The following is a 24404-nucleotide window of genomic DNA, read 5'->3' as shown; positions in this document are numbered from 1 at the left end:
TTATATTTTTTACATTGAGTTAACGCAAAAACATTCAGTAACATTCGCTTTACTCAATGTACAAATTAAAAGCTCATGTTTAGACGGAACTATAAGATGTTATCCATAAGCTGCATCAAAAGCCGCTTTATATTTCATAAAGCCAGAAAAAGTGTATTTTATTAGTCAAAAATTACATTTTTCTCTGATTAGCTTCTTCATACAGACATTCCAGTACGCTAAAACAAAAATACTTTGATATAACCAAAATATACTACAACAGTATACGATGTCACTACACTCACATAAAATAATTGAAAATAAATAATTTATTTACAAAAAACATACGACAGAAAACAACAAGGCTGATATTGCTACAGACTTACACTGAACAGAGAAACAACGTTTGGCAAAAACACACAAAGGCAGAACATAATTCAAAACTCAATCAGAAACTGGTTTTAGTTGGAGCAAAAAGCATTCTTTCTCATGGCACTAGCCAAGACTAAACATTGTTATTGACTGATATTTTCGCCACATCATAAATAAATATCATTTTAACAAATAGTGACAGCCATAAATGTTTTCTTGAAAAAACAAAAAAAATAACTTGTTCACAACTTAAATCTTTATTAATATCGTGTTTCCTGCTCACATGTGGATTTATGGCTCGTTCGATAAATTGATGTGGCAAAAGTGAAGTCTTTCTGCCCACAGACACACATCTAAGAAACATATCTTGACACAAAAACAAAATTATCTTCATTGAAACAGCCAATTTTAAAGATCTGCCATTTTGCAGAAAGATGCACATACACCGTTACATTTTGACAAGTCAAAAGTCTGGTCTAACAGTTGATCATTTTGACAATGGGCAAAAGAGGTTGAGAGCAATGTCAACTGTAAGGATGTCTGTGGGTTGTGGGGTCGATAGAGCTGAACGAGAAACCGTAATAAAGCAGCACATCACGCATCAGGAACAGCTGGTGTAGGAATGGGGAGGGGGTTGTTGGTCAGACTCCATTTCTTACCGGTGTTTCTCATTTTAGGCATTTTTTGACGCATTCGATTCTTTGGTCTCATCGTGTGAAAGGTGAATCTGTCTTTCATCCGGGAACCTTCTGATTTCTCTTTACTCGGAATATCAGAATCGTCATAAAAACGAGGAGATCCCGATTCCAAATTAACGTGACCATCTTTGGGAACACCAGATGAATAATCAATCTCTTCCCACCCTTCCACTACTGGAACAATTGGATCTTCATCGTATGACGGACTCACAAAGTTTTCATCATTCTGCATCAATTGTTGCAACTTTTTATCTTTTTTACTTTTCTTTGATGATCGAAAGAGTCGAAGGGATTTCTTCTTTGACTTTGCGTCTTCATCCGTAGTAGTAAATCCATCTCCAGGAGTCTGAGCACTTCTATCTTCATTCTCCAGTTCATACTCGTCTTCAGAAGAGCGACAAAATTCTGGGCTTTGGTAGGATATTTCGTCATAGTCATTCAAGCAGTCAGCAGTCTTCTGACTAAATCTTTTAGGAAGAGATGAGCTTCCACTGGATGGCGTCGTATCATCAAATACCTCGTCGTAAATATTTTCTCCATCATCTAATTTCCTTTCCAAATCTTCAAGCTTCTTCTTTTTGCTCTTGCTCCTTTTCATACTTGGAGATGCTAGAGTCGTCTGAGCCGAGAGGATGCCTTTAGCAACAATGCAAGCTTTTCGATTCGCCGCAGAAGCATCTTTGAAGCTGGATCGAGGTGAAGAACTTACAAATCCACTGCTGGAGGAGTCACCAGATGCGGAAGAAGGAAGATCTGTTGGTGATTGTTTTAATGCTCCCGGGATAGTTCTTTTATCTTCAGGTTTAATTCTTGGTGGAGGAAGCTTATCTTTTCCTGGTGGGGAAGGAAATTGTCTTGGAGGAGCAGAAAAAGATTCTAGCTTCACGTGCTCTTTTGATGGGGAGAGCACGCATTCTGGAGGAGGAGGAAATTTCAAATCAAAGCTGCAGCTGTTTTCCGGCATTAGTTTTCTTCTTTCTCCAGGAGACACAACAACCGGAGTGAATGTTTTCATTACAGGATCCTGTAGGATTGCATCCGCGACGTTTGTTCCTCCTGCATTTCGTTGGATGCACGGAGTCACAGGTAGATAGTTTGGATTTGTCATGATCCTAGATGGGGTAGGATGAGTTTGGTTTGGCTTATTGGTGGCTTGGATGGATCCATAGTTTTCCATTCCACTTTTTGAACCTAGTTTCACTTTGGAAGCACCGTGGGTGACAAACGTTGGTTTCACAATTTGTAGCCTCTGATTTGATTTGTGACTGATTGGATGCGCAACGCCAACCACTCGATTCTTCCCATCCAATTGTGATGACTCTGCATCGCCACCTGTGGGATGATCATAAGTTCCAATCCGGGTCGCTAGGTGTAAGTCAGATGCTGATCTATCCGAATCAAAAAAGTCTTCGCTCCATGTGGATTCTTCTCCGCTATTATGGTCCTGGTTTTCGTGCAAAATGTTCTGCACCACCAAAACTTTTCCACGTTCTCCTAAATGTGAGCTCGGGTTCACATTTGTATTGTTGACGGGAATTGGGTTACCGATTTCCGGCCGATTTCGAATCAAAGGCTCTGTCGATGATTTCACCCGTGCTGTGACGCGAGAAGCATCCTCTCCATAATTGCGCACAAAGAACTGACTATGCCTGGATTGGAGTTCGTTTTGACGAGAACTTTTCCGATTTCCGCCACCCTTGAATGATAACAATAGAAAAAGAACACATTAAACAAATACAATACAATAATTTTGAAAACAATGCATTGGAATACATAGCTCGGTAACTGTTGATTTCCGTCACAATAAAATGTTTTATGGAGTAAACAATTACAGGTGAGGCTACGACTAAATTGGGCTAAAAGGCTACATTTACAGCGAGTGAATATAAGCAAAACAAAATCTTTATTTTCAACTATCAAAGTTTGCAAGCCCGACACAAACAACTCTCACAAAATGATTGTTTGTTGATCATTGCTTGATCAATTGATCAATGCAAGGATAGTTAAGCAAGCAAAAGTTGAAATTTTCAGTTGTTACACGTTGTCACAATGTAAAACGACAACTTTTGATTTTTTTGTAATTCTTTTAACTTTAGCAACTTTTTGCAACAATTTTTGCAACTTTTTTTCTCATACCTCCAAGAGCTTGGTGCCAATAGAGAAAGAACAGCAACCTCCCGGTGACGACCTTGAAACAAAGCACGATAAGCAGTTGTTGGACTACACTTTATTGTTTCAAGTAAATTTAATATGCTTCGTTAGAGAAAAAATCAGTTTGCCAATGATGGGTGTACTTTAATAGGTTTATGGAATGAAATTTTTACCAAACTTTCATATAATGGCTCGAAAGGTTAAACTTTTAAAAAGCTCCAAGTGTACGGTCGTTGTTTTACTTTAGAGGAAAAATAGTTGTTGTGCTTTCAAGCTTCTTGGTTACAGGTACATTACAATAGTCAACTTATTGATTACAACAAATGAGATATAATTATTTAAAGATAAAGGAAAAGCTTTATCATGTCCTCCACCGCCAGATAGGTCTCATTCACCTGGTTTTGCAGCAGATTATCATCAGAAACAAAAACAACACAGCTGAGAAAGTTGACATCAGACCGAGTAGAAGAGGCAAAACAATCCCGATCGGCGCGTTGGCTTCTTGGTTGACGGTGTTGACGAGCTGTGGCTCCTCTGGAGAGATCGTGAAGTTGGACTCTGAAACAACAAAGCTGTTAAAAATTTAAGGAAATCTCCGGGGTGGTGAAAAGATAAACCTTCGGCCTCGGAAAACGAAGAAAGAAGCCAGAAGTCCCAGCATCCTCCAGCATCTCAAATCAAATACTGATCAACTTCAGGTCAACTTCCCATAGAACCTCATGGCAAGATAAAGAGGAGAGTGTATGTTTTCTTGCTAAGAACACTTGCAAATTATTATTCTACAGTGTGGGCGTTGACCCCCTGTATTGGAAACTCTGAGAAAAAAGTTGATTTGTTGACGTGTGGGCATTGACGTAATGATTACGTGGTTCCCACGTAAAACTAAAACAACATTTACAACTATTTTAGTATGAAGATGCACGAAGAGAGCAATTAAAAAAGTAAATAATTAACATTTTGGTCGATTTGACTTTTACAGAACTTTCACAGAAAATTTCACAGAAAATTTTACAGAAGAAAACTTTCACAGAAAATTGACTGTAATTAGATATTTTCAGCTTGGAAAAGAATCCTGAGGTTTATTGACCTAATTTGCTTGAAAAGAGTCAAATGTGATTGCCACCTGGATCTATGACGTCGATTTTCTAAATACGAACGTGTTTAAAGAGTTACTTTCAACCTCATACTCTTCATATACTCTTCATATTCTTCTAAAATATAGTTAGTTAGAAACATTGTCTTAATTTTACGTGGTATCACGTCATCATTACGTCACGTGTCACCAATTTAAGTTTTGTTATCCAAGGTTACTAGTTAGAGTCCACCGCATGCCTTGACTTTCAAGTTTTATCGCTTCTACCATTTCCAAGCCCATGCTATATTATGGAAATAACATCCTATGCTTCAATGGTCGGAAATGAAGCATACATCTGAACTAAACCGAAGCTTCGGAATATTCATTCGTAAATGTTGGAAACAGACACCACTTTTACAAGCTGTAACTGTTCACCTTCGTATGAGCAATCAGTTGTTGACTTTTCTTTCTTGAAGAGTTCTTGTTGTATCTTTAAATGATTGCTTGAGGAAAGTGGAGCGCAGTATCCGTTGTACCATCCGCAATAAGGATTTCCAGATTGAATGCAAGAACTGATCAACAATTAATAAAGATCATGATCAACGCTTTCAATTTTCGACAGGATTCGTTTCGATGGAAAATTGGTTTGTTCCAATTCAATTTGGTTTTGTTTCAAATTGAAAGTAATTTCATGTTGTTTTCAACTCGAAACGAAAACGAAACGCACAGGAATGTCCGAAAGCAAAAGTAAGCAAAAGCGACAATTTAAAAACATCCTTAATTTTGGTAACGCCTAAAACATCACACAACTAAGGCGAAAGAGCCATGTCCATTGAGTCCTGTCTTTGTCATGAGTTACCAAGAGGGGTGGGGAAGACTTGTATACCTGGGACTGGTATATAAGTCCCCCCAGCCCCCTTGGTAACTCATGACAAAGACAGGACTCAATTCAATTTTTTCTTTCGCCTTAATTGTGTGATGTTCTAGGCGTTACCTTAATTTTCTAAGTTTTCCGTTTTAAAACTTAAACATTTATTCTCGATAACCACTTTTCGAAAGCGATCAGTTTGATACTAAAACTTCAAAACTTTTCGATACGAGACTTGACGGGATTACGTAACAAAAACGTTTTAACTACGTCATACATACAACCGATCCTTAAAAAGTTAGTGTACACACTGTACAGCTATGTCTTGGCAAGACGCTTTATAGTATAAAGTTTATACCCTGCTTGAAAGAGAGCACAGAGATTGACATTTTTTTCCAGCCAGCAAATCTGTCATGTTTATGCATTGATTCAACGTCTGTAGACGTGAAAAGAAGTAAACGAACGTATAGAAGGACTAATTTTCTGGCTGGGTTGTCTTTCCGTCCGCTCAATTACTTAATAACTTATTTCGGTTTCAAACACTTTTTATCGTTCGCGTTTTGTCGCTTCTACCTTTTTCTAGACGTTTGCTGTGATGACGAAGAAACAACTGAGTTAAACTAAATCGAAAGCCAAAGGCGTGATCCAAACAAGTCACTTACTTTTTGCATTTGTGGTGAAAGCACGCTTGCTTTGGAAGGCTGATGATGCAATGCTGAAACGTCACCAGAACGACGTCAGAATTTGGAAGAAGCGTAACATTACGTACGCGCATCTCTTCCTCTTTGACGTTTACGCCATCACTTTCGTGATTAACATCTGATGACTGTGAACGTCTTGACGTTGGGGAATCCTCCCTGGAACAAACTCCCGGGTGGAAGACGTTCCACTCTTCACTGAACGTTGCTTTTCGTTGTAATCCAGGGGGATGCTGGCTGGTTGTAACTTTCAACAACTTCCCTTTGTTTGTTCCTGAAATGATATGTTCCTTAAAAACTAAAAAAAATACGTAGGCTACTGCAGTAATATCATGTTATTGGAATCCTGTACGACAGTACAGGAGCTGCAAAGACAATTGAAACGGGCTGCATTACTAGCCGAAAACGTTAGCTTATTGTTCTTTTTGTTTTTATAATGTTAAATGTAGTGTTGTTGCTGAGTTATGTCTGTTTATAATTATAACATTAGCAGTTTGTTTACATTACTTCCGGGACATGATCCCTGTAAAAAAGAGAGGTTTTATTATAGAAAGTTAACGTTATTTTTGAAATGTGTACAACTATAATCTTTGAGAAACTAGTTGATTTTTAATTTTTCCACCGACAGTATTTTTCCTTGATCTGAGTCTTTTTTTTAAATTTTATCTTTGCCAAAACTTCATACACGTTATACGTCCTTCAACGCTCACAGTATAACCGCTTGCTTTGGTTAGGTGTCGAACCGTCATACTTGCCATCCGGCCATGCTAACTTATAGTTTTGATGACACATCTGCCGATGTAAAGGTCCTTGCTACTTTAAACTCACCAATATACATCACAGTAACTTTGTCTCCATTTGCTGCAACAATGTCTGCTTCGACATCGATTGCTGTGAATTGGATTCTGCTTCGTGTGGACACAAACAAAGGCTTCCCATCAACAGGCTGCACAGAACTTGACATCAAGGAATGTCTTTTGATGAACTGCAATCTTTCGTCATCTAAACCTATCAAGAAATGCAGAGATTGTGTCATGTAAATACTTTTATAATTTTTCAAAAATAATGGCCTCAAGTCAGAAAACCTGCCAACAGAAAAATGGCACTGAATCTAATTCTTGCTTGGCACGGAGCAATGGAATGGATTCGTGTAATAATGTACTCAGTTGCGTCTCTATACGGCTACATGGACACTGTCTGCTTTGTAAAGCGCTATGAGGAGCAACGCATTCTGCGGTGGATACAGCGCTATATAAAAACAAGCTTTTTATTAACTTGCGCAATTACACCAGATTCCAAAACGGAAGACTTGGAATCAAAAAATTGAAGATGAAGATTAAGAGTTTGAAGGATTTTGACGTCCCTTGACTAGGGTTTGATCCTTTGTATTGCAGTCAAAGTAGCTTGCTTTTAGTCATAGCCCTGTCAGTCATAGCCCTAGCCCATATCAATGCGTAGCATATGTCTATACAGCGGGCAGTAGAGTATTTTGGACTAAGAACAGCATTTTATATGAGAATAATTAGTCCTGAAGAGGCAACGTTCTCTAGTAAAGTACCCAAGCCAGCATATGAATCCTTGTTCACATTGTTTCAACGTTTGCAATGAGAGAAAAGAAGACTGATTTGTTGGCTGATATGACGTACTTTGAGAGTTAGATGTGCAGATAGTTGGTGAAGGGTTAGGATAGTTTGGTATTCTTCTCTTCCAGCACATTGACATCGGGTCTTGCTCTTTATAGTTACCCGCCATCACTCGCTCAATCTCGTACATGGTGAAAGCGCATACAGCTGAACCTATGATGCTGTTTCTGTTGTCATAAAGAAAGTAAAACTGAATATTTTCTATCGGCAATGATGTAATTAATTTGCTTTTGTTAATAAAGGGGACACCAGGATTAAATAGAACCACTATTCATATTTGTGATACAATGGTCGTATTTAGCAGCAAACTATAATAAAGAGACTCACTTTTCACCACCCCCCCCTTTCATTTACACTCCCTGGCTTGGGGTTTGACTCCCTAATAGGGGGTTGAGAGACAACCTGCTGGACATGTCGTTCTTGAATATTTCGTCTACAAAGCGCCAAATGAAATGCACGGTAACTTCTAGCAGCACTGGACGAAGCTTATCTGACTAATATGAATCACAATAATAGCATGGCCTCTCTCATACGGAAAAAAGATTTACGTTTCTAACAAAGGAGGTAGGGGACACCCTTGGATCGGCGATTTTGTGGTTATGAAAGTTAATAACTTACTCTGGTGTTGTCATGGTAACAAAAACCATTTTAGTTCCGTTTGAAATAACTGGTCCAGAGATATGCTGGATCTCATTAAAGTAGAATGGACGGTTGCCGGGAATGGAGCAATTCAGCCTGAGAAAAACATCAGAAAATATTCCGTTGACGTATTTGTACCAAGCTCGCTTAATCAGTCCACACTTAAGCATCAGTTCATTCGCTTAATCGGACCAAGTTGGAGTAGTTCTGATGTGAGTTGGCTACTCAAGGTTAAATTTTGATTTCATAGTTCGTGAAGTGTTTCTAGGATGAGTGCAATTACTTTAAAAAATATCTCATTGCGAACATTGCTTGTGTTATACAAATTTCCACATTTAAATCAAATATAGTTATTACTATCTGAAGCCTTTACAAATTTTTATAGTTTTCATTGTTTTAATTTCCACATTTATATTCTTGAGCTATTATTGATCAGCTTAGCTGCGTCTAAAAGTGAGATGAAATTCATTCGTTTCCGATGAATTATTCATAGTTCAGGTTTCAAAATAAATCAACTAATTTTAACACAATCCTCACGAGCTTGAAGCAGTCCCAGTAATATTGAGGGGCGCTACTAGTGGTCCGTGGAACATACGAGGGTTACGTACCACGTTTCGATAAAAATGACCCATTTTGTGGCAACATACAATATAAAAATAGACTTTGATAAGAATAGGTTACAAGCCTACAGCACTATTAAAAGCTGAATATACAATACATCCTATAGCCTATTTTTTGCGAGGTCCATTTTGGTAAGCTATTTTGAGTCAATTCCAAAGGTTTTGAAGACATAGATTCTCAGCATTTTTTCATCAATTTACTTTTCTGGTCTTCGCAATTACAAGGCTAACAAAATTGAAACCTTTAATGCTTCACGCAAGCTGTCTGCATTTGTTCATGACAAAAAAAAAGGTTTAGTTTTGCGATGGGCGAAACGTTCGGAAAATTTGAAATCGACCACGAGAAAAGGCCTTGCTCGTGCCCCCTCATCACAGTGTCACATAAGCTACAGGTAAAAGGCAGGTCCTAATAGCTCACAAAAGTCAACAATCAAAGCGTTTGCAGTTTCTTACTCATTTTGCTTTTCAAATACCTTCCCTGAAATTATGACATTAATATTTCATTACGATTACATTATACCTCGCTTTGAAGAAGGAAGTCCATTTCCCTTTTAACACATTAGCGCTTCCTCCTCTGTCTTGTTTGCAAACTCTTGCCACACGTGAATGCACGACCTTAAAAATAAGCTCAGAGATTAACAGAATTGGAATCAGGGCTGCTTTGAGTTCAAGTTCGCAGTATTGATTGGGATTACGCCATATACATGAATACATGTGTGTGAGTGTGTGTGTGTGTGTGTGTGTGTGTGTGTGTGTGTGTGTGTGTGTGTGTGTGTGTGTGTGTGTGAAGCTTGAAAGAAAGATAAGACTTCTTTTCTAAATTAAAATTAAAACACTAAAAACGTATTGAAATTAAAACATTTGGTATTGGAGATATTTTGACATTGTGTTAAATATTGAGATGGCATTGAACTAAGCTGCATGCAAACCACGAAATGGTAAACAATGAAATCTTTTGAGTTATTTTGTATCTTTCTGCAAGTTCGCTAAATTATTATGAAACAGACTGCTTTTATTTATAAAAGAGAAATAACCGACAGTTTTTGAACTGGAACACTGGAATTAACTGGAACAAACATTTCAGCGAGCTTATTTTCACGGTGTAATAAAAATTGTAAAGAAATGATGTTCTTACTTTTTCAGTCAAGTCCGAAGCGTCTGCTGCTTCTTCTTTGAAGAAAACATAAACCTTCTCTGGTGAATCAACCATCCCAACAAACTGAGGATCATTCATCCAGGGGGGAGATGCAGCTTCATCTGTTGTCAAAGTCTCCTCAATCTTTTCTCTGACAAAACTTTGAAGATATCCAGTGTCTTCAGCAGATGCATCACTTCTAGTGATGGCTTGGTAGGGCTTAACTGTGCCCCATGTGGAAGCAGAATACAAGTATCCGTCTGTCAAATAACCCTGATGTTAAATTAATCATAGTACAAAAAGAGTTTTAAAACTAATAATAATAACAATATACTGATTAGTTCCGTTTAATTATGTAATATTGCCACAGTAATATTGCCAACATTAACATACGGAGCAAAAAAATGGTTACTCACAAAACAACAAACAAGAAAACTAGCAGCAGCGCAAAGGAACATAGAAAGAATAATATTAAACATAAATAGAAAAGACAAGATTAGAAATGAAGTCATCAGAAACAAAACTTGTATCAAATATGTGATGGAAACAGCAACAAACTTGAAGTGGCAATGGGCGGGACATGTAGCAAAAATGAAAGACAACAGATGGGCCAAGATAACCACAGAATGGACACCAAGACATGCAAGAAGAACTAGAGGGAGTCCAAAAAGAAGATGGCGAGATGACACAGAAGAAAAGATTGGCATCACCTAGATGAGAACAGCAAAACACAGAACGGTGTGGAAGCATATGTGGAGGCCATCTGCCAGCAATGGCATGACCAACTGATGATGATGATGATGATGTATCACTGCAGGAGTTATAGTGAATATTAAATACATCAAAAAGAAGATATCAGAGCAAGGAAAAGGTAAAAGTGACAAAACACAAACTTTATGTTGTACTAAAAATGTTTATTAAGACAATACCAACAACTATGATGCTAAAGACGATGTGAGTGTTTCATTATTCTTCACAGAGCTACTGTCATGGATACTGAATAGCAAGCCGTTTAGTCATCTTCTTGATAACACTCTAATGAATTTTCACAGCATAGTTTATGTAGTTTGACTCTTGTGAGTTTACTGGACAAATATATATAAATGGCTGGCGCTTAACACTAACTTTCTTATATGACAAATATCTCTCACCTGTGTACTGGTAAGCCAATGTTGCTACGTCGTCGTGAGGTAAGTTTAATGCTCCGGTGATGTTAGAATAGCCGTCTGTTGCAGTGAATTGTGAACGCTTCCACTGAAAACAAGTAAGGTAAAAGTGAAGTAAAACACGGCAAACGAGCGATGGCGTGTGAACTGCAGTGGTTTAATTTACCCCAGTTAACTTTGGTTAATGTTAAACTCTAAATGAACTTCAACGTTGGAAAACGTTAAATTTTAGCTTTTAACTGAACAAGGTGCAACTTAAAGCACTGGGTGAGACAGAGACGCTACAAACATTTGCCATTTGCAAAGTTTCATGAGAACCGTATCTTCTTATTCCCGATGCTTGGTATCAAGTAAGGCTTTTATTTGTTGGGAAGGCCGTATCATGGTGAAGCAGTTGATGATTGACTGCGTTGCAGGCTGTCGGCTGCATAGCCGAGTGGTGAGAACCCAGGAACGGCAATCGAAAGGGCGCCGGTTCAACACTCCTCAAGAGCATGTGGCTGTGTCTCTTGCAGGATACTTAAATGCATGCCTGAAGGTGGCTGAAATCTTCAACCACCGGGTGTAAACCTGGATACGACAAACAACAGTTGATGATTCTTATATTTTACTCCTCTGCCAATTTCAAGTAGAGTTGATATTTTATGATAAACAACAAAAGAAAGGATCGATGGCATATTCAAATTGAAACCTTTCCTTCCGGTTACCTTGTACTCGCGGCAGGAAGGTGAACCTGCGTTTGTACCACACAATAATATCGTGTCCGACCTCACACGGGCGATCACGCGAACGTAATTGTGGCAGGTATGCTTTGATGAAGACTTCTTTTCGCACTGTCGGATGTCTTTTGACGGTTTCCATGACAACATCTTAAAAGTGACAATATGATGTTACAGCGTTACAGTTGATGGAAAAATGTTGCGAGAGTTCGAGAGTTATAGAGAAGGATGAATCGCAGAGAGGCCAGAGTCCAAATCGACAACGAAAAAAAAAAAAAATGTTACAATATGATGATATAGACTTAAAACTAAAAAGACTGTTAAATAATATTGACTTCGAAATCGACTACAATCTATATGAGCTCAGGCTGCAGAAGAACGATTTGATTGTTGCTATTGGATGATTCACATATTTGATGTGACACGTCAGCAGACTTTGGACAACAAATTCATAAAATTCGAAATGAAAACATTTTCAAAATGCGTGAGAGTGGATTTTATTGAGTGTGTATGAAGTTCTCATATCTCAGTAGAAATGTCTACGTAAAGTTATGACCTCATGACGTACTGCAGTTTTTAAACGACGCACCGAGGCGTCGCGGCGTCTTATTTGGAGGCCCTGAGCAAACTTATTTGAAAAAATGATTTGGTCTAAAATGGCTGCAATGATGAAGCTGAAACGATCGACTTACCTGGTCGTATTCTATGTGTCCAGTTGCTTGGGAGAATGAAGATGCTGAGATCACGTAGACTGCATTTCTGTGAGATATTAACAAAACAATAAAAATAAGGTTTTCAGTTTGAGAAGAAAAAAATTCAACACAAATGCATGTATTGTTAAACAAAGTAGAGTTTTTCACCCACGTTGTATTTTGTGGCCTCTGCAACTGTTGCAACGTGAGACTTTTTAAATGAAAAGTATTTCGAAATTTCCAATATTGTTTTGATTTTAATGTAAAATTCTTTGTAAAGAATTTATCTTCATTTTGGCCAAAAAATCAAAACAGATCTGATTGCACAGTTTGCTTGTTTCTGAGATAGCCTTTGTTCAACCCATGCCAAGTTTTGTTCCTAAAAAATCAATAATTTTAACAACAAAAAAAAACAACGAAAATAATGCAACAGACTTTTAAGTACCGTACTTCACTGAGTCAAACTTTTTTAATTTTGCTTTTAAATGAAAAAATTGTGAAGCAGTTAGAATTTCACAGTAGGTGAAATGGGTTACGCAAACATGTTTCAACAGTGGATAGCAAGGTTTGTTTTAGAGTTGCATTTTCAGGATGTGTTTGTTTCTAACTGCAGACCATCTCGTGCAACTGCCCCCGTCAGTGACGTCACTCATAGCATCGATCCGATTGAAAGTTTTAAAAGTAAATAAAATTCCGAAAATTACGTCAACCACATTTTTGTGAGTGATTGAAAAAGAATTCGTGTCATTTCATTAAAGATTGAAGGCAGAAGAAATTTGAAGCAGAGTTGGCTGACGTTTTTGCAACCATACGAGAGACACACAGATAAAAAAAAGGATTGTTGGTCTATTTTAGACAGTTATCTATATAAAACGCTTAAAAAATATTCAATTAAAACATAAAAACAAACCCTAACTTTTAAACTAAGTGATTCAAGTAGCAGAAATTTTGTATTTCAAAAGGCAAAACTGTTTTCGAAAACTGAAAACTGTTTTTCCGAAACTGTTTTCTTTCCAGTCGACATATGGTGTGTTGAGGACTTTATTTTCCACTACAAGACAACGCATGCATTTTGCATCGATTTTATCCTCGTGTAATCGGCTGCTGTCTCCATAAACAGCTTAGGTGAAATTTAAATTACGTTGTAAATAGTTGCATTAACGTCAAAAAACGCTATTAAGATGACAGATTGACTGCACAAAAGGTTATGATCGATCCCAGTTGCAAACTGGAACCCAGACAGCAAATCAACCGTCTTCTTTTCATATTGATTCTGCACACCTTGAATCAATGTTAAAAACAGTTGATTTGCTGTCTGGGATAGCACTTTCATAAAAACAAAACATTAAGAGCTTCATCCAGAAAAAAGAGTGTTCTGGATTCAGCGCGCTACGTTTTCCACAATCACAATATAAAAAAAAAACTTAGTTGTGACGTCACGGTGTTGGTTGTAAATCTATTTATGCAAAAATTTCGAAAAAGGAACATACTGAAGAATAAAAAAGTGCAACATGAAAAAATAAAAAAATGCAACATGATAAAATGTTTTCTTCTCTTGATAAAGTTTTTGTACTTACCTAGATCCTATTAGAATCGTGTTGTCAATCACTTTAAGCTCTTGAATGTCCGTTAATCTTTCTCCTCCTCCAGAAGAAGTTGCTCCATTAAAAACAGGTAACTTCATTGTAGCTGGAACAGCAGGACATGATGAAACAATACCAAATAAATATGAATCAACCATGGCATCAACATAAGAAGACAATAAAACAGTATGAAATGGTGATGAAATTACGCGAGATACCAACGAAACAAACGAAGGTGATGCTGAAACTACAGAATTAGAATGTTGAAGCAAAAACACATAATGATGGTTTAATTAAAAGATAACTTGAATAGAAATGACCCAAACAACGGGATACATAACATAAAACTAGTTTTCTAGCCTAAGTGTATGAAGAGACTTCCTTAATCAAGCATCGTTGTATTTACCTTTGTCGTCTGCACGCAAACTTGGCTGCATATCCTCTGGAAACCCACAGCATGGTTTTGAAATAATTATAATCGATAAAATGACTACTGGAAAATACTTGATGGTCATTTTCTGAAGCAAACTGGTCAATACTCCAGCCGAGTTAATAAAAACCATTTGATCAAACACTTCTGAAAACAGAAAATCTTTCATGGCATGTTTTGTTCATTATGGAAAGTAAAATTTCTTCAAGCATAAATTATAGCTGATACCTGCAATGGATTAGTAATACAAGTAATGAAGTACCCTCTTCATTTATTAAAATAAATTGCAGGCTACAGTGCTCAAAGACACGATGGAAAGTTTATAAATTGTTTCAAAGCAAAACTTAGGCGACATGTTCTAAGAACACACGAAAACAGCTTAGTGAAGTTATTTTCACACGCTCGAAAGTTAAGGTTAAGGTTAAGCATCAGAAAAGGCTTTCTCAGTTCGAGGATAAAGATTTTCAAAATTTACCAATGCATGAAGACAATTTAAGAAGCTGAATGTCTTTGATGTGGATTTTTTAAAGTAGAATTATAATATCCTGTACAATGGCCAAGTATAGGTTGTAAAATATCTTTTTCCAGGATTATTGGCATCTGTTGCTCCACATCAGAACTAGAAGTAGGCTATAGCTGATGTCAGGCCTGGGGACAACCGCTTCTCAGGAAAGCTAAATGTAAAAACTTACTACTTATGCTTTGCATCATAAAAAGTATTTGCACCTATGTTAGACTCGGTCTTTGTAATATCTGCTTTTCTGGCATGAACCTCTTACGTCACAGCTGACTTGGTTACTGATATAGTCTTTCACTGCTTCCTGTATGTTGTGATATCTAGATTGCTATGGTGATGGTGCTATTTTATTCGTATTGTTTATAGTTGTACGTGCTATTTTCACAACAGACGAAATAAAAGTTCTCTCTGTCTCTCACAGATCAATCTCAGTTATCTATTTTAAGAAACACTACGTAAGATCACAATGTCAACTACATCTTACTCCTCAGCAAAGCCATTATTTTTCAAAAAAAGTACTAGAAACCTACCAAAGATATGTTTGTGGCTTAGCTTAAGTATTGACAATGAGATGACCATGTTGTAGTTGTGGAGTCCTGCTCCATGATGACACTGGAATTTATCTTCATCAGGACACCGCAGCGATGCACTCCGTTTGTCTTGTGACTTGTAGAGCAGTTTGGAACAAAGATATTTCGAGAATATTCTATCTCGTTCAGGGGCATTTTTCTTTATTTGGTTTAATTTTGTTTTAACTTAATCTTTTTAGTCAAAAACTTTGTTTACAGTTTGTACCAAAAAATGTTTTGAACACCTCTGATGTAAATAAATCCACTAATGTAAAAAAATCTACAGATGTAAACCATTCTATTCCGTCTGATACCATCACAAGTAGACCTGTCCAGTGTCCACACCATGCAAGTCTGTTTCAATAAGGTTGAGAACGATCCTGGCTGGCAATGCTGAGTCGCGCTTTCAAAAGACGTTGTGTCTCATTAAGTATTCTCATCGCTTCTTGTCGAAAGCTGAAAGCAAGAAGCGCAGTTTATCAATGAGTCTCAGGCGAAAATCGCAACGCCAGATGTTGCTTAGCGACAAAAATCAATTATTCAACAAGATGACGCAGTGAAACTCTTGTTTCCTACACAGCAAAATCCGTCATTTTTACATTGATTCAACGTCTGTATACGGAGTATCAATATAAAAATGCCGCATTTTGCTGTCAGGGTTGCTGGCCGTATAGTTTTCAATTTGTTTTGGAGTGGGCAAATTGTTTTACGCAAAACTAACTACTCTGAGATCTTTTAGGGATTGTACTCATTTACGCGGTGAGATGGCGCAGTGGATGAGGCGTTCGCTTTCCAATCATGCATTCCTGGTTCGGCTCCCCGCTTATGCTGGTTGTTGAAAAACACCGCTCACCTCTTGCTGAAGTAAAGGCGGCCGAGAGAAAGGCACTGACCACCCTACTTTCCTTAGTGCCAAAGGCTTAGTATAATGAGAGCCTTATCTTCTCATCCCCCGATGCTTGGATCCAAGTATGGGACCCACCTTTACCTTTTTTACTCGTTTCAATGGGCATCATATTTACGATGCGATCACATCATTGTTCGACATCCTCCATGCTTTGGACTTTGTTTTGCCCAACCTGGGATCGAATCCAGAAAAGTGGAACGCAGTCTTTTCTACTAATTTGAAACTAGAAACTTTTTCATGGTGTGATCACTTCGTTGAATTCGTCACTTGAATTCTATCACTTCGTCACGTCCGCAGACGTTGAATCAATGTGAAAAACGGTTAATTTTGTGGCTGGAAATGCATTGAAGGTATTGCGTCATGTAATTTTGCATTCATCGAATGCTGGCACTTGCACAACAATATAACCTCTTCGCATAATTTATTTAGAATCAATTGCGCTGTACTAACAGCATCTTCAGCTGATGCTGACAGAATAATGGGTGTAAGTTTACAGATTTTGTTTAAAATATTACAGAGAACACAAGTTTTAAAAAGGAAATATTCTCATTTCGGTTTTAGACACAGGCCTGGATTTAAATGGGGGCAGAGGGTGTATGTGCCCCTGGCTCTCCTTTTGAAGGGCTCCCCGACGTGGAAAAAAATGTGATTTTGTGTTATTATTATTTGTTCTTTCAGCCTTTGAAGTTTCTGCAAAATTCTGTGCGGTGCTGGATTAATGCTACTGTAGACGTAGAGGTGGTTTTTGCACGGGGCCCCCGACCTAAAAGTGCCTTGGGTCCTCCATCAGCTAAATTCGGCCCTGGTTAGACAAGAATCACAGTGTAATTGCGTAACGTTACGTGATAATTGCCCAACAAGCAAACGCTGGTCTCGTACATTCTTTCAACGTTTGATTTGGTTTTGAATCATAATCCTCGGACTTACGAAAAATGATTTTTTGCCTAAGTCATGCTTTCTGTACAATTACAGGTTTTAACATGGTAATAATGTATCTCTAAAAAAATTAAATTGAAAGAATTTTCTGAAACAGTGTCGGACATCATTATTGCTCAACAAATTTCATAAACAAATATAAAGCGTTTCTGTAAGAAAATTTGGATGACGTATGGTGTTGACTTGACGCATCTTGTTCAACAGGGCCTTGAGCAACCCGAACAAACTTTGGTGGGCCAATACTTTTGATGATATTGATGTTGCAAAGAAGAAACGTTGCCTTTCGTGGGCCCTACAAACAGGGCCTCCGAGAGAAATCAGCACTGGTCGGGAAACAATACGAAAAATGGGCCCCATAATATTTTTTAGCAAATATTGCGTTGCATGTTCGTGTTAAGCTGAAATTAGCCTACTTTCCTCAGCATGAAAAGAACTTCGCTCAATGTAAAAATTATCAATAATAATAACTGAATTACACTTGCAGCAAAAATGCCATTGATTGAGGCTAAATATTTTGTCTAGAAAGCTTTGTAAATACACAATAGGCCTACAGGCAACAAAAATAGTTCAACCAAGTATTTAATTCAGGAGTGTCCAAACTTTTTCCTACGCGAGCCAGATTTGATAATAAGTGTTCGCGGGCCAACAGCCACAATAATTTTTCTGAAAACTGCAAGTTGAATTTATATGATTTTTGTGTGTCTGCAGGCCAAAAATAACACATTGTACAACAACAGGCGCGAGCCATACAAAAACGTCTCGTGGGCCGGAGTTGGCCCGCGGGCCGGACTTTGGACATCCCTGATTTAATTCAAACTTACTTTGGACATCCCTGATTTAATTCAACACTTTCTGGCTTTTTTGCAATGCAAAGTTACGGATCACAGCATCAAATGATAAAATTTTGCGACGCCTGAATTGATGCACAGCGTGTATAGTTTGGCTTTTCAATCGATTTTGAGTCATAGGCCTACTGGAGCGCAAACAATTCTTTACAAATTTCAGTAATTGCTAAAACCACGTTCTCAAAGCGCAACCGTTGGAGGTAGCTACCGGAACACAAAAAAAATCATAACAAAACTATTTGGAAAAACCTTTCGAAAGTAGCAATCAATGATTCCTTGTGTAGAGATGATGGGGTGGTTCGTTCTGGTTTGCAGCTGAAATTTGCTGTGTGGCTTTTTGTCAAAAGTACCAACTCATCCAAAATGTCTTGAAAAATGTTATTGTTGTAGCCTACAAATGGTTTAAATTTGTCCCACTTGCCCGCAACCGCACAACAGACATACGATAAAATTTTCATGGAACTTCAAACTCATCGACGATAAGGTTGAGTTTGTTGATACATTTGTCAATTCCAACAACTATTGAATCCTTTGCAATGTACGGTAGAATACATTTCCTTCAAATGATTCAGCTAGTTAAGTGGAGTTATAAAAGCGTTCTGTCCTCAGAAAAAGAAAATCATTTTCTTTTAAATTTATAATTGCCACTGCAACTTTAGCTTGCGAGTAGTAGCCTACTCTTCTCAGCTTTCTCTTACTTAGATTACATCTTCCTTTAATTTCATTAAATTCATCAGTGAATCTTGTTTAGGACCGTAATCCACATAATGAAAAGCAGTCACAAATTTAAAACTGCTAGTTGTAGGCTACTTTAGCATTGACTCAGCTTCCGATCAAGCTCTTGTTGGTTCCAACTTGATGCATTTAAGAAACGTCTTTAGAGCTTCAGTTGCAAAAGGGTAATGTAAAGCATTGGGTTTGACTGCACCACGCCTTGATTACATTCTCGAAGTCAATTTTCTTTGCAAGATGATAGGACAGCTTTCTTTAGATTTTTCAGAATTTTTCCTCTGACTGGGCTATAACTTTAAAGATGCCACTAGCTTACAGATAATCAATTACTCCAAAAATGATAAGACATTTGAACAACGCTGTCTGTAGGCAACATTATGAATTCCAACTAGATTTAAGCAACAACATCCATAAGCAAAAAACTCACTAGGCCTACCTTCCAAAATCACATCATGAGAAGCATGACCAACAAAAGGCTACTTGACCATACGAAAACAGAAGATCTTTTAACTATGACAAAATTAGGCTACATCCAATTGCAGCAATAAGTTAATAAAATCAAAAGTTTTAAAACTGTTCGGCCACACTAAAGGATCACAATTCGGAATCAGCAAAATTTGCGCAGAAGGAAAAAGAAAACGTGGCAGACAACCAAAACGATGGCAAGACAACATCCAATCATGGACCGGACTCAACTTGGCGACACTGGGCGAGCTGGCTCAAAATCGCCACTCTTAGAAGCAAATAACTCATGTTGATGCGCAATCAGCTGCAGGCAGAGATGATGACTGATGATGATCCATAAACAAAAAATCAGGGAGTCGAACCGAACCCGATTTTTGTAAACCGGTTTTGGTGCGATTTTGTCTGAACCTTAACCGGAACTGAACCGAAAATTTGAGTTAGCTTAAACCCTAACCGAACCCGAACCGGTTGAAAAAAGCGGTTCACTCCAGCATTACGTCATTGTTCGCATTGTGGTAAGTGAAGTTGTACGTAGCATGTTGTTATCTTGGAGGCCACATTGTACGGATGAATTATAGCCTATTCCGTAACACACGATCCACTATCATCGATGCTTTGGAGAGGAATTTTTTGAGGTAAACAACTTCTGTTCTGTGACATCATAGACAATAAGTTTGATTGTAACTTGTGCAACAAACAACAAAGGCAAGTTAATTGAGCAAAGCAGTGTTGAGAACAGTGTTGCCAACCTTGCGGTTTTCACGCCCAATTGGGCTAGTTAGTAGTTGGGCAATAGTAGGCCTAGGCCTAATTTTATCGGACCCGAACTGGAACTTATAAAACCGGTTTTAAGTTTCTTCGAACCTGAACCGGAACTGAACCAAATTTTGAAACAATCTTTGAACCAGAACCGGACCCGAACCGGAAAAATCAAACGGTTCGACTCCCTGCAAAAAATATAGCCTACAGGATTTACTTTCTTTAATCGTGCTTGGATTGATACCTTTAACTTTCACAGATAACTTATGTTACATACAACATCCTATGCATGGCCAAGGCAGATTTTGAAGTTAAGGTTCAATTACCAAGCAAAAATAGTTCCCGCTCAGCTAAAACAGCACCAGTTTTCAAGTTGACACTATCAATACAATCGAAACCGTTCAGTGATACAGAAATCATTTCAGCTTCAGATTTTCCGTCTTGAAGCTATTCAACATCGCCCACCTTAACACGAAAATGATTTGTTCTTGATGAGAAGCATCGAGAGTGACATTTACAATGATTGAGAAATACTTGGAACTACACACTTTTTAAGAATTTGTTGATTATTTAGTTAGTACATTTTTACTTTGGTACTAAAAATGGCCCCCCCCTCAAAAGTGCAAAAACAAAAAACTACTCGTTTTTCCTTTACAATGTTTTGCTATAGGGGGGAAACTGGCCCGACTTCCCCCCCCCTCTCGGAGCCACTGCCTACAAATAACATTATGCAAGTATTAATGTCATAGAAGTCGCCAACAGAAACAGTAAATGGATTTGAGAAATAACGCAACGATACATCAGGGCAACGTAAACGACGGTGATTTGTACTGAGCCAGCATACCCTGAGGCAAAATATATTTTGACCAGTTTTCAACTCCAAGTAAATTACACCCAGTTGTGGTTAGCAATGACAAAGTATGGTAAATAAAACCGGCAGAGCTATTCAAAACTTTATAGAAAATAAAACAAGAGCTAACAATAATGGAAGTAATTGGATTTCTTTTTCTACTTGCTTGTAGCCAACTTAATCTCATACAATTTGCAAAGGTAACTGACTAATAGTAGTTTAAGTTATTCTTGGTCGGTTTGATTATAAGTGCTCTGTAGTTTAGTTTGTTTTGAGCAGGTTGCCAGTGAGCTGCAGGAGACAGCGTTTATTGGAGATGTTTTGAATTAATTATTTTTTCGCCAATGGACCCTTAAAATTTATCACTTTGTGTAGATTTATACATAATCATTAAAGTCATATTTTTTTCTATGCATCACTAAGTCGTGAAATCAATTTTAACGCAAAAACCGCATCCCTATGAGGTATACTAAGAAAGTTATGAAGTCATATAAAGTCATATTTTCCTGGTTAGGTCATATATCAGCTTTTTAAGTTAAATAGTCATATTTTTGAGTTATAAAGTCATACCGTTGTATACTTTAAATAAAAAATACCAATTTAAGCGGTGAAGCAATTAAGCACTAAAGAAAGTAAGGCAATTGCTGATTGAACGAAGGCAAACTGTAAGATTAGCCTACATATGTAACACTTACAGTCACAGACCTACATTTTATGAGGTCACACATTGAGGTCAACTTAATACTCAAAATGGAAAGTTGTACGTACACCATCAAAGATGCCCATGCTGATCTAAATGCCCTTGATTTCGGAAAAGATCCGCTTGAGCTCAAAAATTACATTAAGAAGCGATTGGACAAAAACGATGTGAAACAAATTATGGAGCTACAAAGACAAGACATTTCCCCAGCGCTTTATGCAAAACTGCAGAAGTGTCAACCCACATCAGCGTCTGTGGAGCGCTCATTTTCCTTACTAAAGTCATTTTTAAGTCCAAATCGTAACTTTAAAGACTCTAACATTCCACACTACATGAAACTGTACTACAACAGTGGTTTAAAATAAAAATGGATGCGTATTACTGTTATGTTGCGTATGTTTTACTCTTTAGTTCCGTGAGTGACGTTGTTCGTATGTAAAAATAAACGATTTTCACATAAAGTCATGTAAAGTCATATTTTCCAAAAAATAAAGTCATATAATTGATTTTTTAAGGTCATATAAAAATGGCCCTAATAATAACACTTCAAAGGTAGCCTCTGTCGTATTCGAAAGTAAAGCTTGCACAGCAAAGAAAAATGAGTAGGTTACAGTATTTTTGATTTAATTGTTCAAAGTGCTCAACAGTGGCGCTATTCTGCTTGACACGATCAACAATGACGGTAGGCTACAAGGACGTACAGAGACGGTAGGGAAGACTTGCCTCATGGGGAAAGCGTGGCTAAAAAGAAACATTGGTTTTAGACTACGTTTGGTGCAAATCCAGCAGCCTATTTTTCATACAACAGAGTCCTAAATAGTCCAGTGTCAGAATTTAGCTTGCCAAAGGGGCAAGGTGACTTTTATCGATGCCCTCCGATAGCCACACCCACACATCACGCAATGATTGCACAAAGCATATATCACACTAGCAAGTAACACAGTAGGCCTAATAGCTAACTGTTTGCTTGGATTTAAATTATAGAAGAACCAACTAAGCTACTCAAAAAAGTTTCATAAAAAACATGCTAAAGTTCTCTTATATTTCAGGCAACTGAATCTAAAACTGAGAAGTCACCGAAATTTGGAAGCAAACAAGTTCCAGCAAGTATCCCTCCCTTCCCACCGGAGTTTTGGTCAGGTAGGAAGTTCAGAAAATCATTTAATCGTTACAAATGCTAAGCCATGGTTACGTTCAACCAAAGCCAGCTATTATTACAATCAAGCACAACTCAGGAATTATTTGGGAAAGATTGTAGTAGCCTACCACTTCAGCTTTTATAGGAACTGTTTTAATGTTTTTAAACGCCATCTTGTTGTATAATAAGATTTCGTTGCAGCATCAATTTTACTGAAAGAATCGTACATCAGTCTCCAATAGCAAAAGTAGAACTACGGTGTACTACAAATACAATATTGTCAGATAACTGATAGCAACTTGATCAGATTGAATTGCAAAATTCAAAAACAATACATAAAATAAAATATAACTACATAAATTCAAACGTTTTCGGCAAACTTTCTGCCCTCGTCAGGAAAATAACTAATTCATCTATACAAAAACAACAGATATTCGTAAAATGTTAATAATAAATGACTGAAATTCCAATCTGCACTGCTATGTATAAACACAACTAAGGAACAAACACAAAAGGTGTTGACGATCTGTTACAAACTATATGGGAGTGTGGACACAAGACAAGATAGCGAGGGGTACAAGCGGCGTTGCTTTGAATTATGCAATTCAATCCCATCAAGTTGCTATCAATTATTATCTGACTATGATATTTAAAAATTATCCTCTACCAAATGCAACATTGAATTCAAAAGCACTAACAAGGAAGACAGTTTAGTTTTCGAAACGTGAGTTTACTTCCTACCTTATGAACTCTTATTTTTGATCAAATTGATACTGCAGCCCCTGTCAAACTGTAACCAGACCTTCAAATGATGTGGTGGTGTGATGATCAAATGGTGCGATCCGATTAGGCATCGAACCCAGATATATCGATAGTAATGGCAGAAACATTACAGACCGCAGATGTGGCTTGACACAACATTCAAACAATTAAATTCGTTTTAATGAAACGTCTTTTTCCCCCCATTGTTTAGCCAACCCAGGAGAGTGTGCCAACAATCCATCTTACGATGAAGACTGCGTGGTCTGGGCAGAAAAAGGATATTGCTTCGATAAAACAAAAGGAAATCATTACCCGAAATGGATGGCGCGAAACTGCATGAGAAGTTGTAAAATATGCGAACCTGCATTCCAGTGGTGGCAAGTTGGGTTCAAAGCTGGGACAGCTATTTTAGGCGTTGGCTGGGTTTTTGGGTTGCTTCCGTTTTCTCGCGGACAGTCACGGTCAAAAAGATTGATGGCTTTTCGTCTCATAGCTTTCACGATAATTTTTGGATTAATATATTATCACGTATAACCGGTTTTAAGAAACAGTTTCCTTCCAATAGTAGGCCATCTGGCTGCAAAATCGACAAAGTAGGCTACCTATCGGAAAAGGCGACTCGAAGGGCGCATTTTCGAACTAATTATCAAATTTCCTGTTTGAACTCATTAGCTCAATCATTGCCGTTAATACTAGTGGAGTAGTGGTCATGTTCAGACTCAATACCTGGTGGCAAAGATAGTCCAAATAATAATT

General features: G+C 37.7%; 2 protein-coding genes across 2 annotated transcripts; one reads left to right on the top strand and one right to left on the bottom strand.

Moving 5' to 3' along the window:
- Nucleotides 1-945: 945 nt before the first annotated feature.
- On the bottom strand, nt 946-14475 carry LOC145776245 (uncharacterized). Its single transcript, XM_082587646.1, has 15 exons — nt 14445-14475; nt 14033-14144; nt 12456-12522; nt 11752-11913; nt 11030-11132; nt 9879-10138; nt 9264-9358; nt 8103-8219; nt 7488-7651; nt 6670-6849; nt 5806-6115; nt 4711-4847; nt 3596-3758; nt 3186-3237; nt 946-2745 (listed from the first exon to the last, which is right to left on the bottom strand). The coding sequence occupies exons 1-15, from the start codon at nt 14473-14475 to the stop codon at nt 946-948; spliced, it is 3753 nt and encodes a 1250-aa protein (XP_082443772.1).
- A 6664-nt stretch (nt 14476-21139) lies between these two features.
- Nucleotides 21140-24182, top strand: LOC145776244 (uncharacterized). The gene is made up of 3 exons (XM_082587645.1): nt 21140-21248; nt 22798-22888; nt 23860-24182. The coding sequence occupies exons 1-3, from the start codon at nt 21183-21185 to the stop codon at nt 24180-24182; spliced, it is 480 nt and encodes a 159-aa protein (XP_082443771.1). The 5' UTR covers nt 21140-21182.
- The last annotated feature ends 222 nt before the right edge of the window (nt 24183-24404 follow it).

This window comes from Aplidium turbinatum, chromosome 8, assembly GCF_918807975.1.
Source record: "Aplidium turbinatum chromosome 8, kaAplTurb1.1, whole genome shotgun sequence".
Classification (NCBI taxonomy): Eukaryota; Metazoa; Chordata; class Ascidiacea; order Aplousobranchia; family Polyclinidae; genus Aplidium; species Aplidium turbinatum.
The sequence above is the reverse complement of the archived record's forward strand: the minus strand, read 5'-3'. Positions and strand labels throughout refer to the sequence as shown.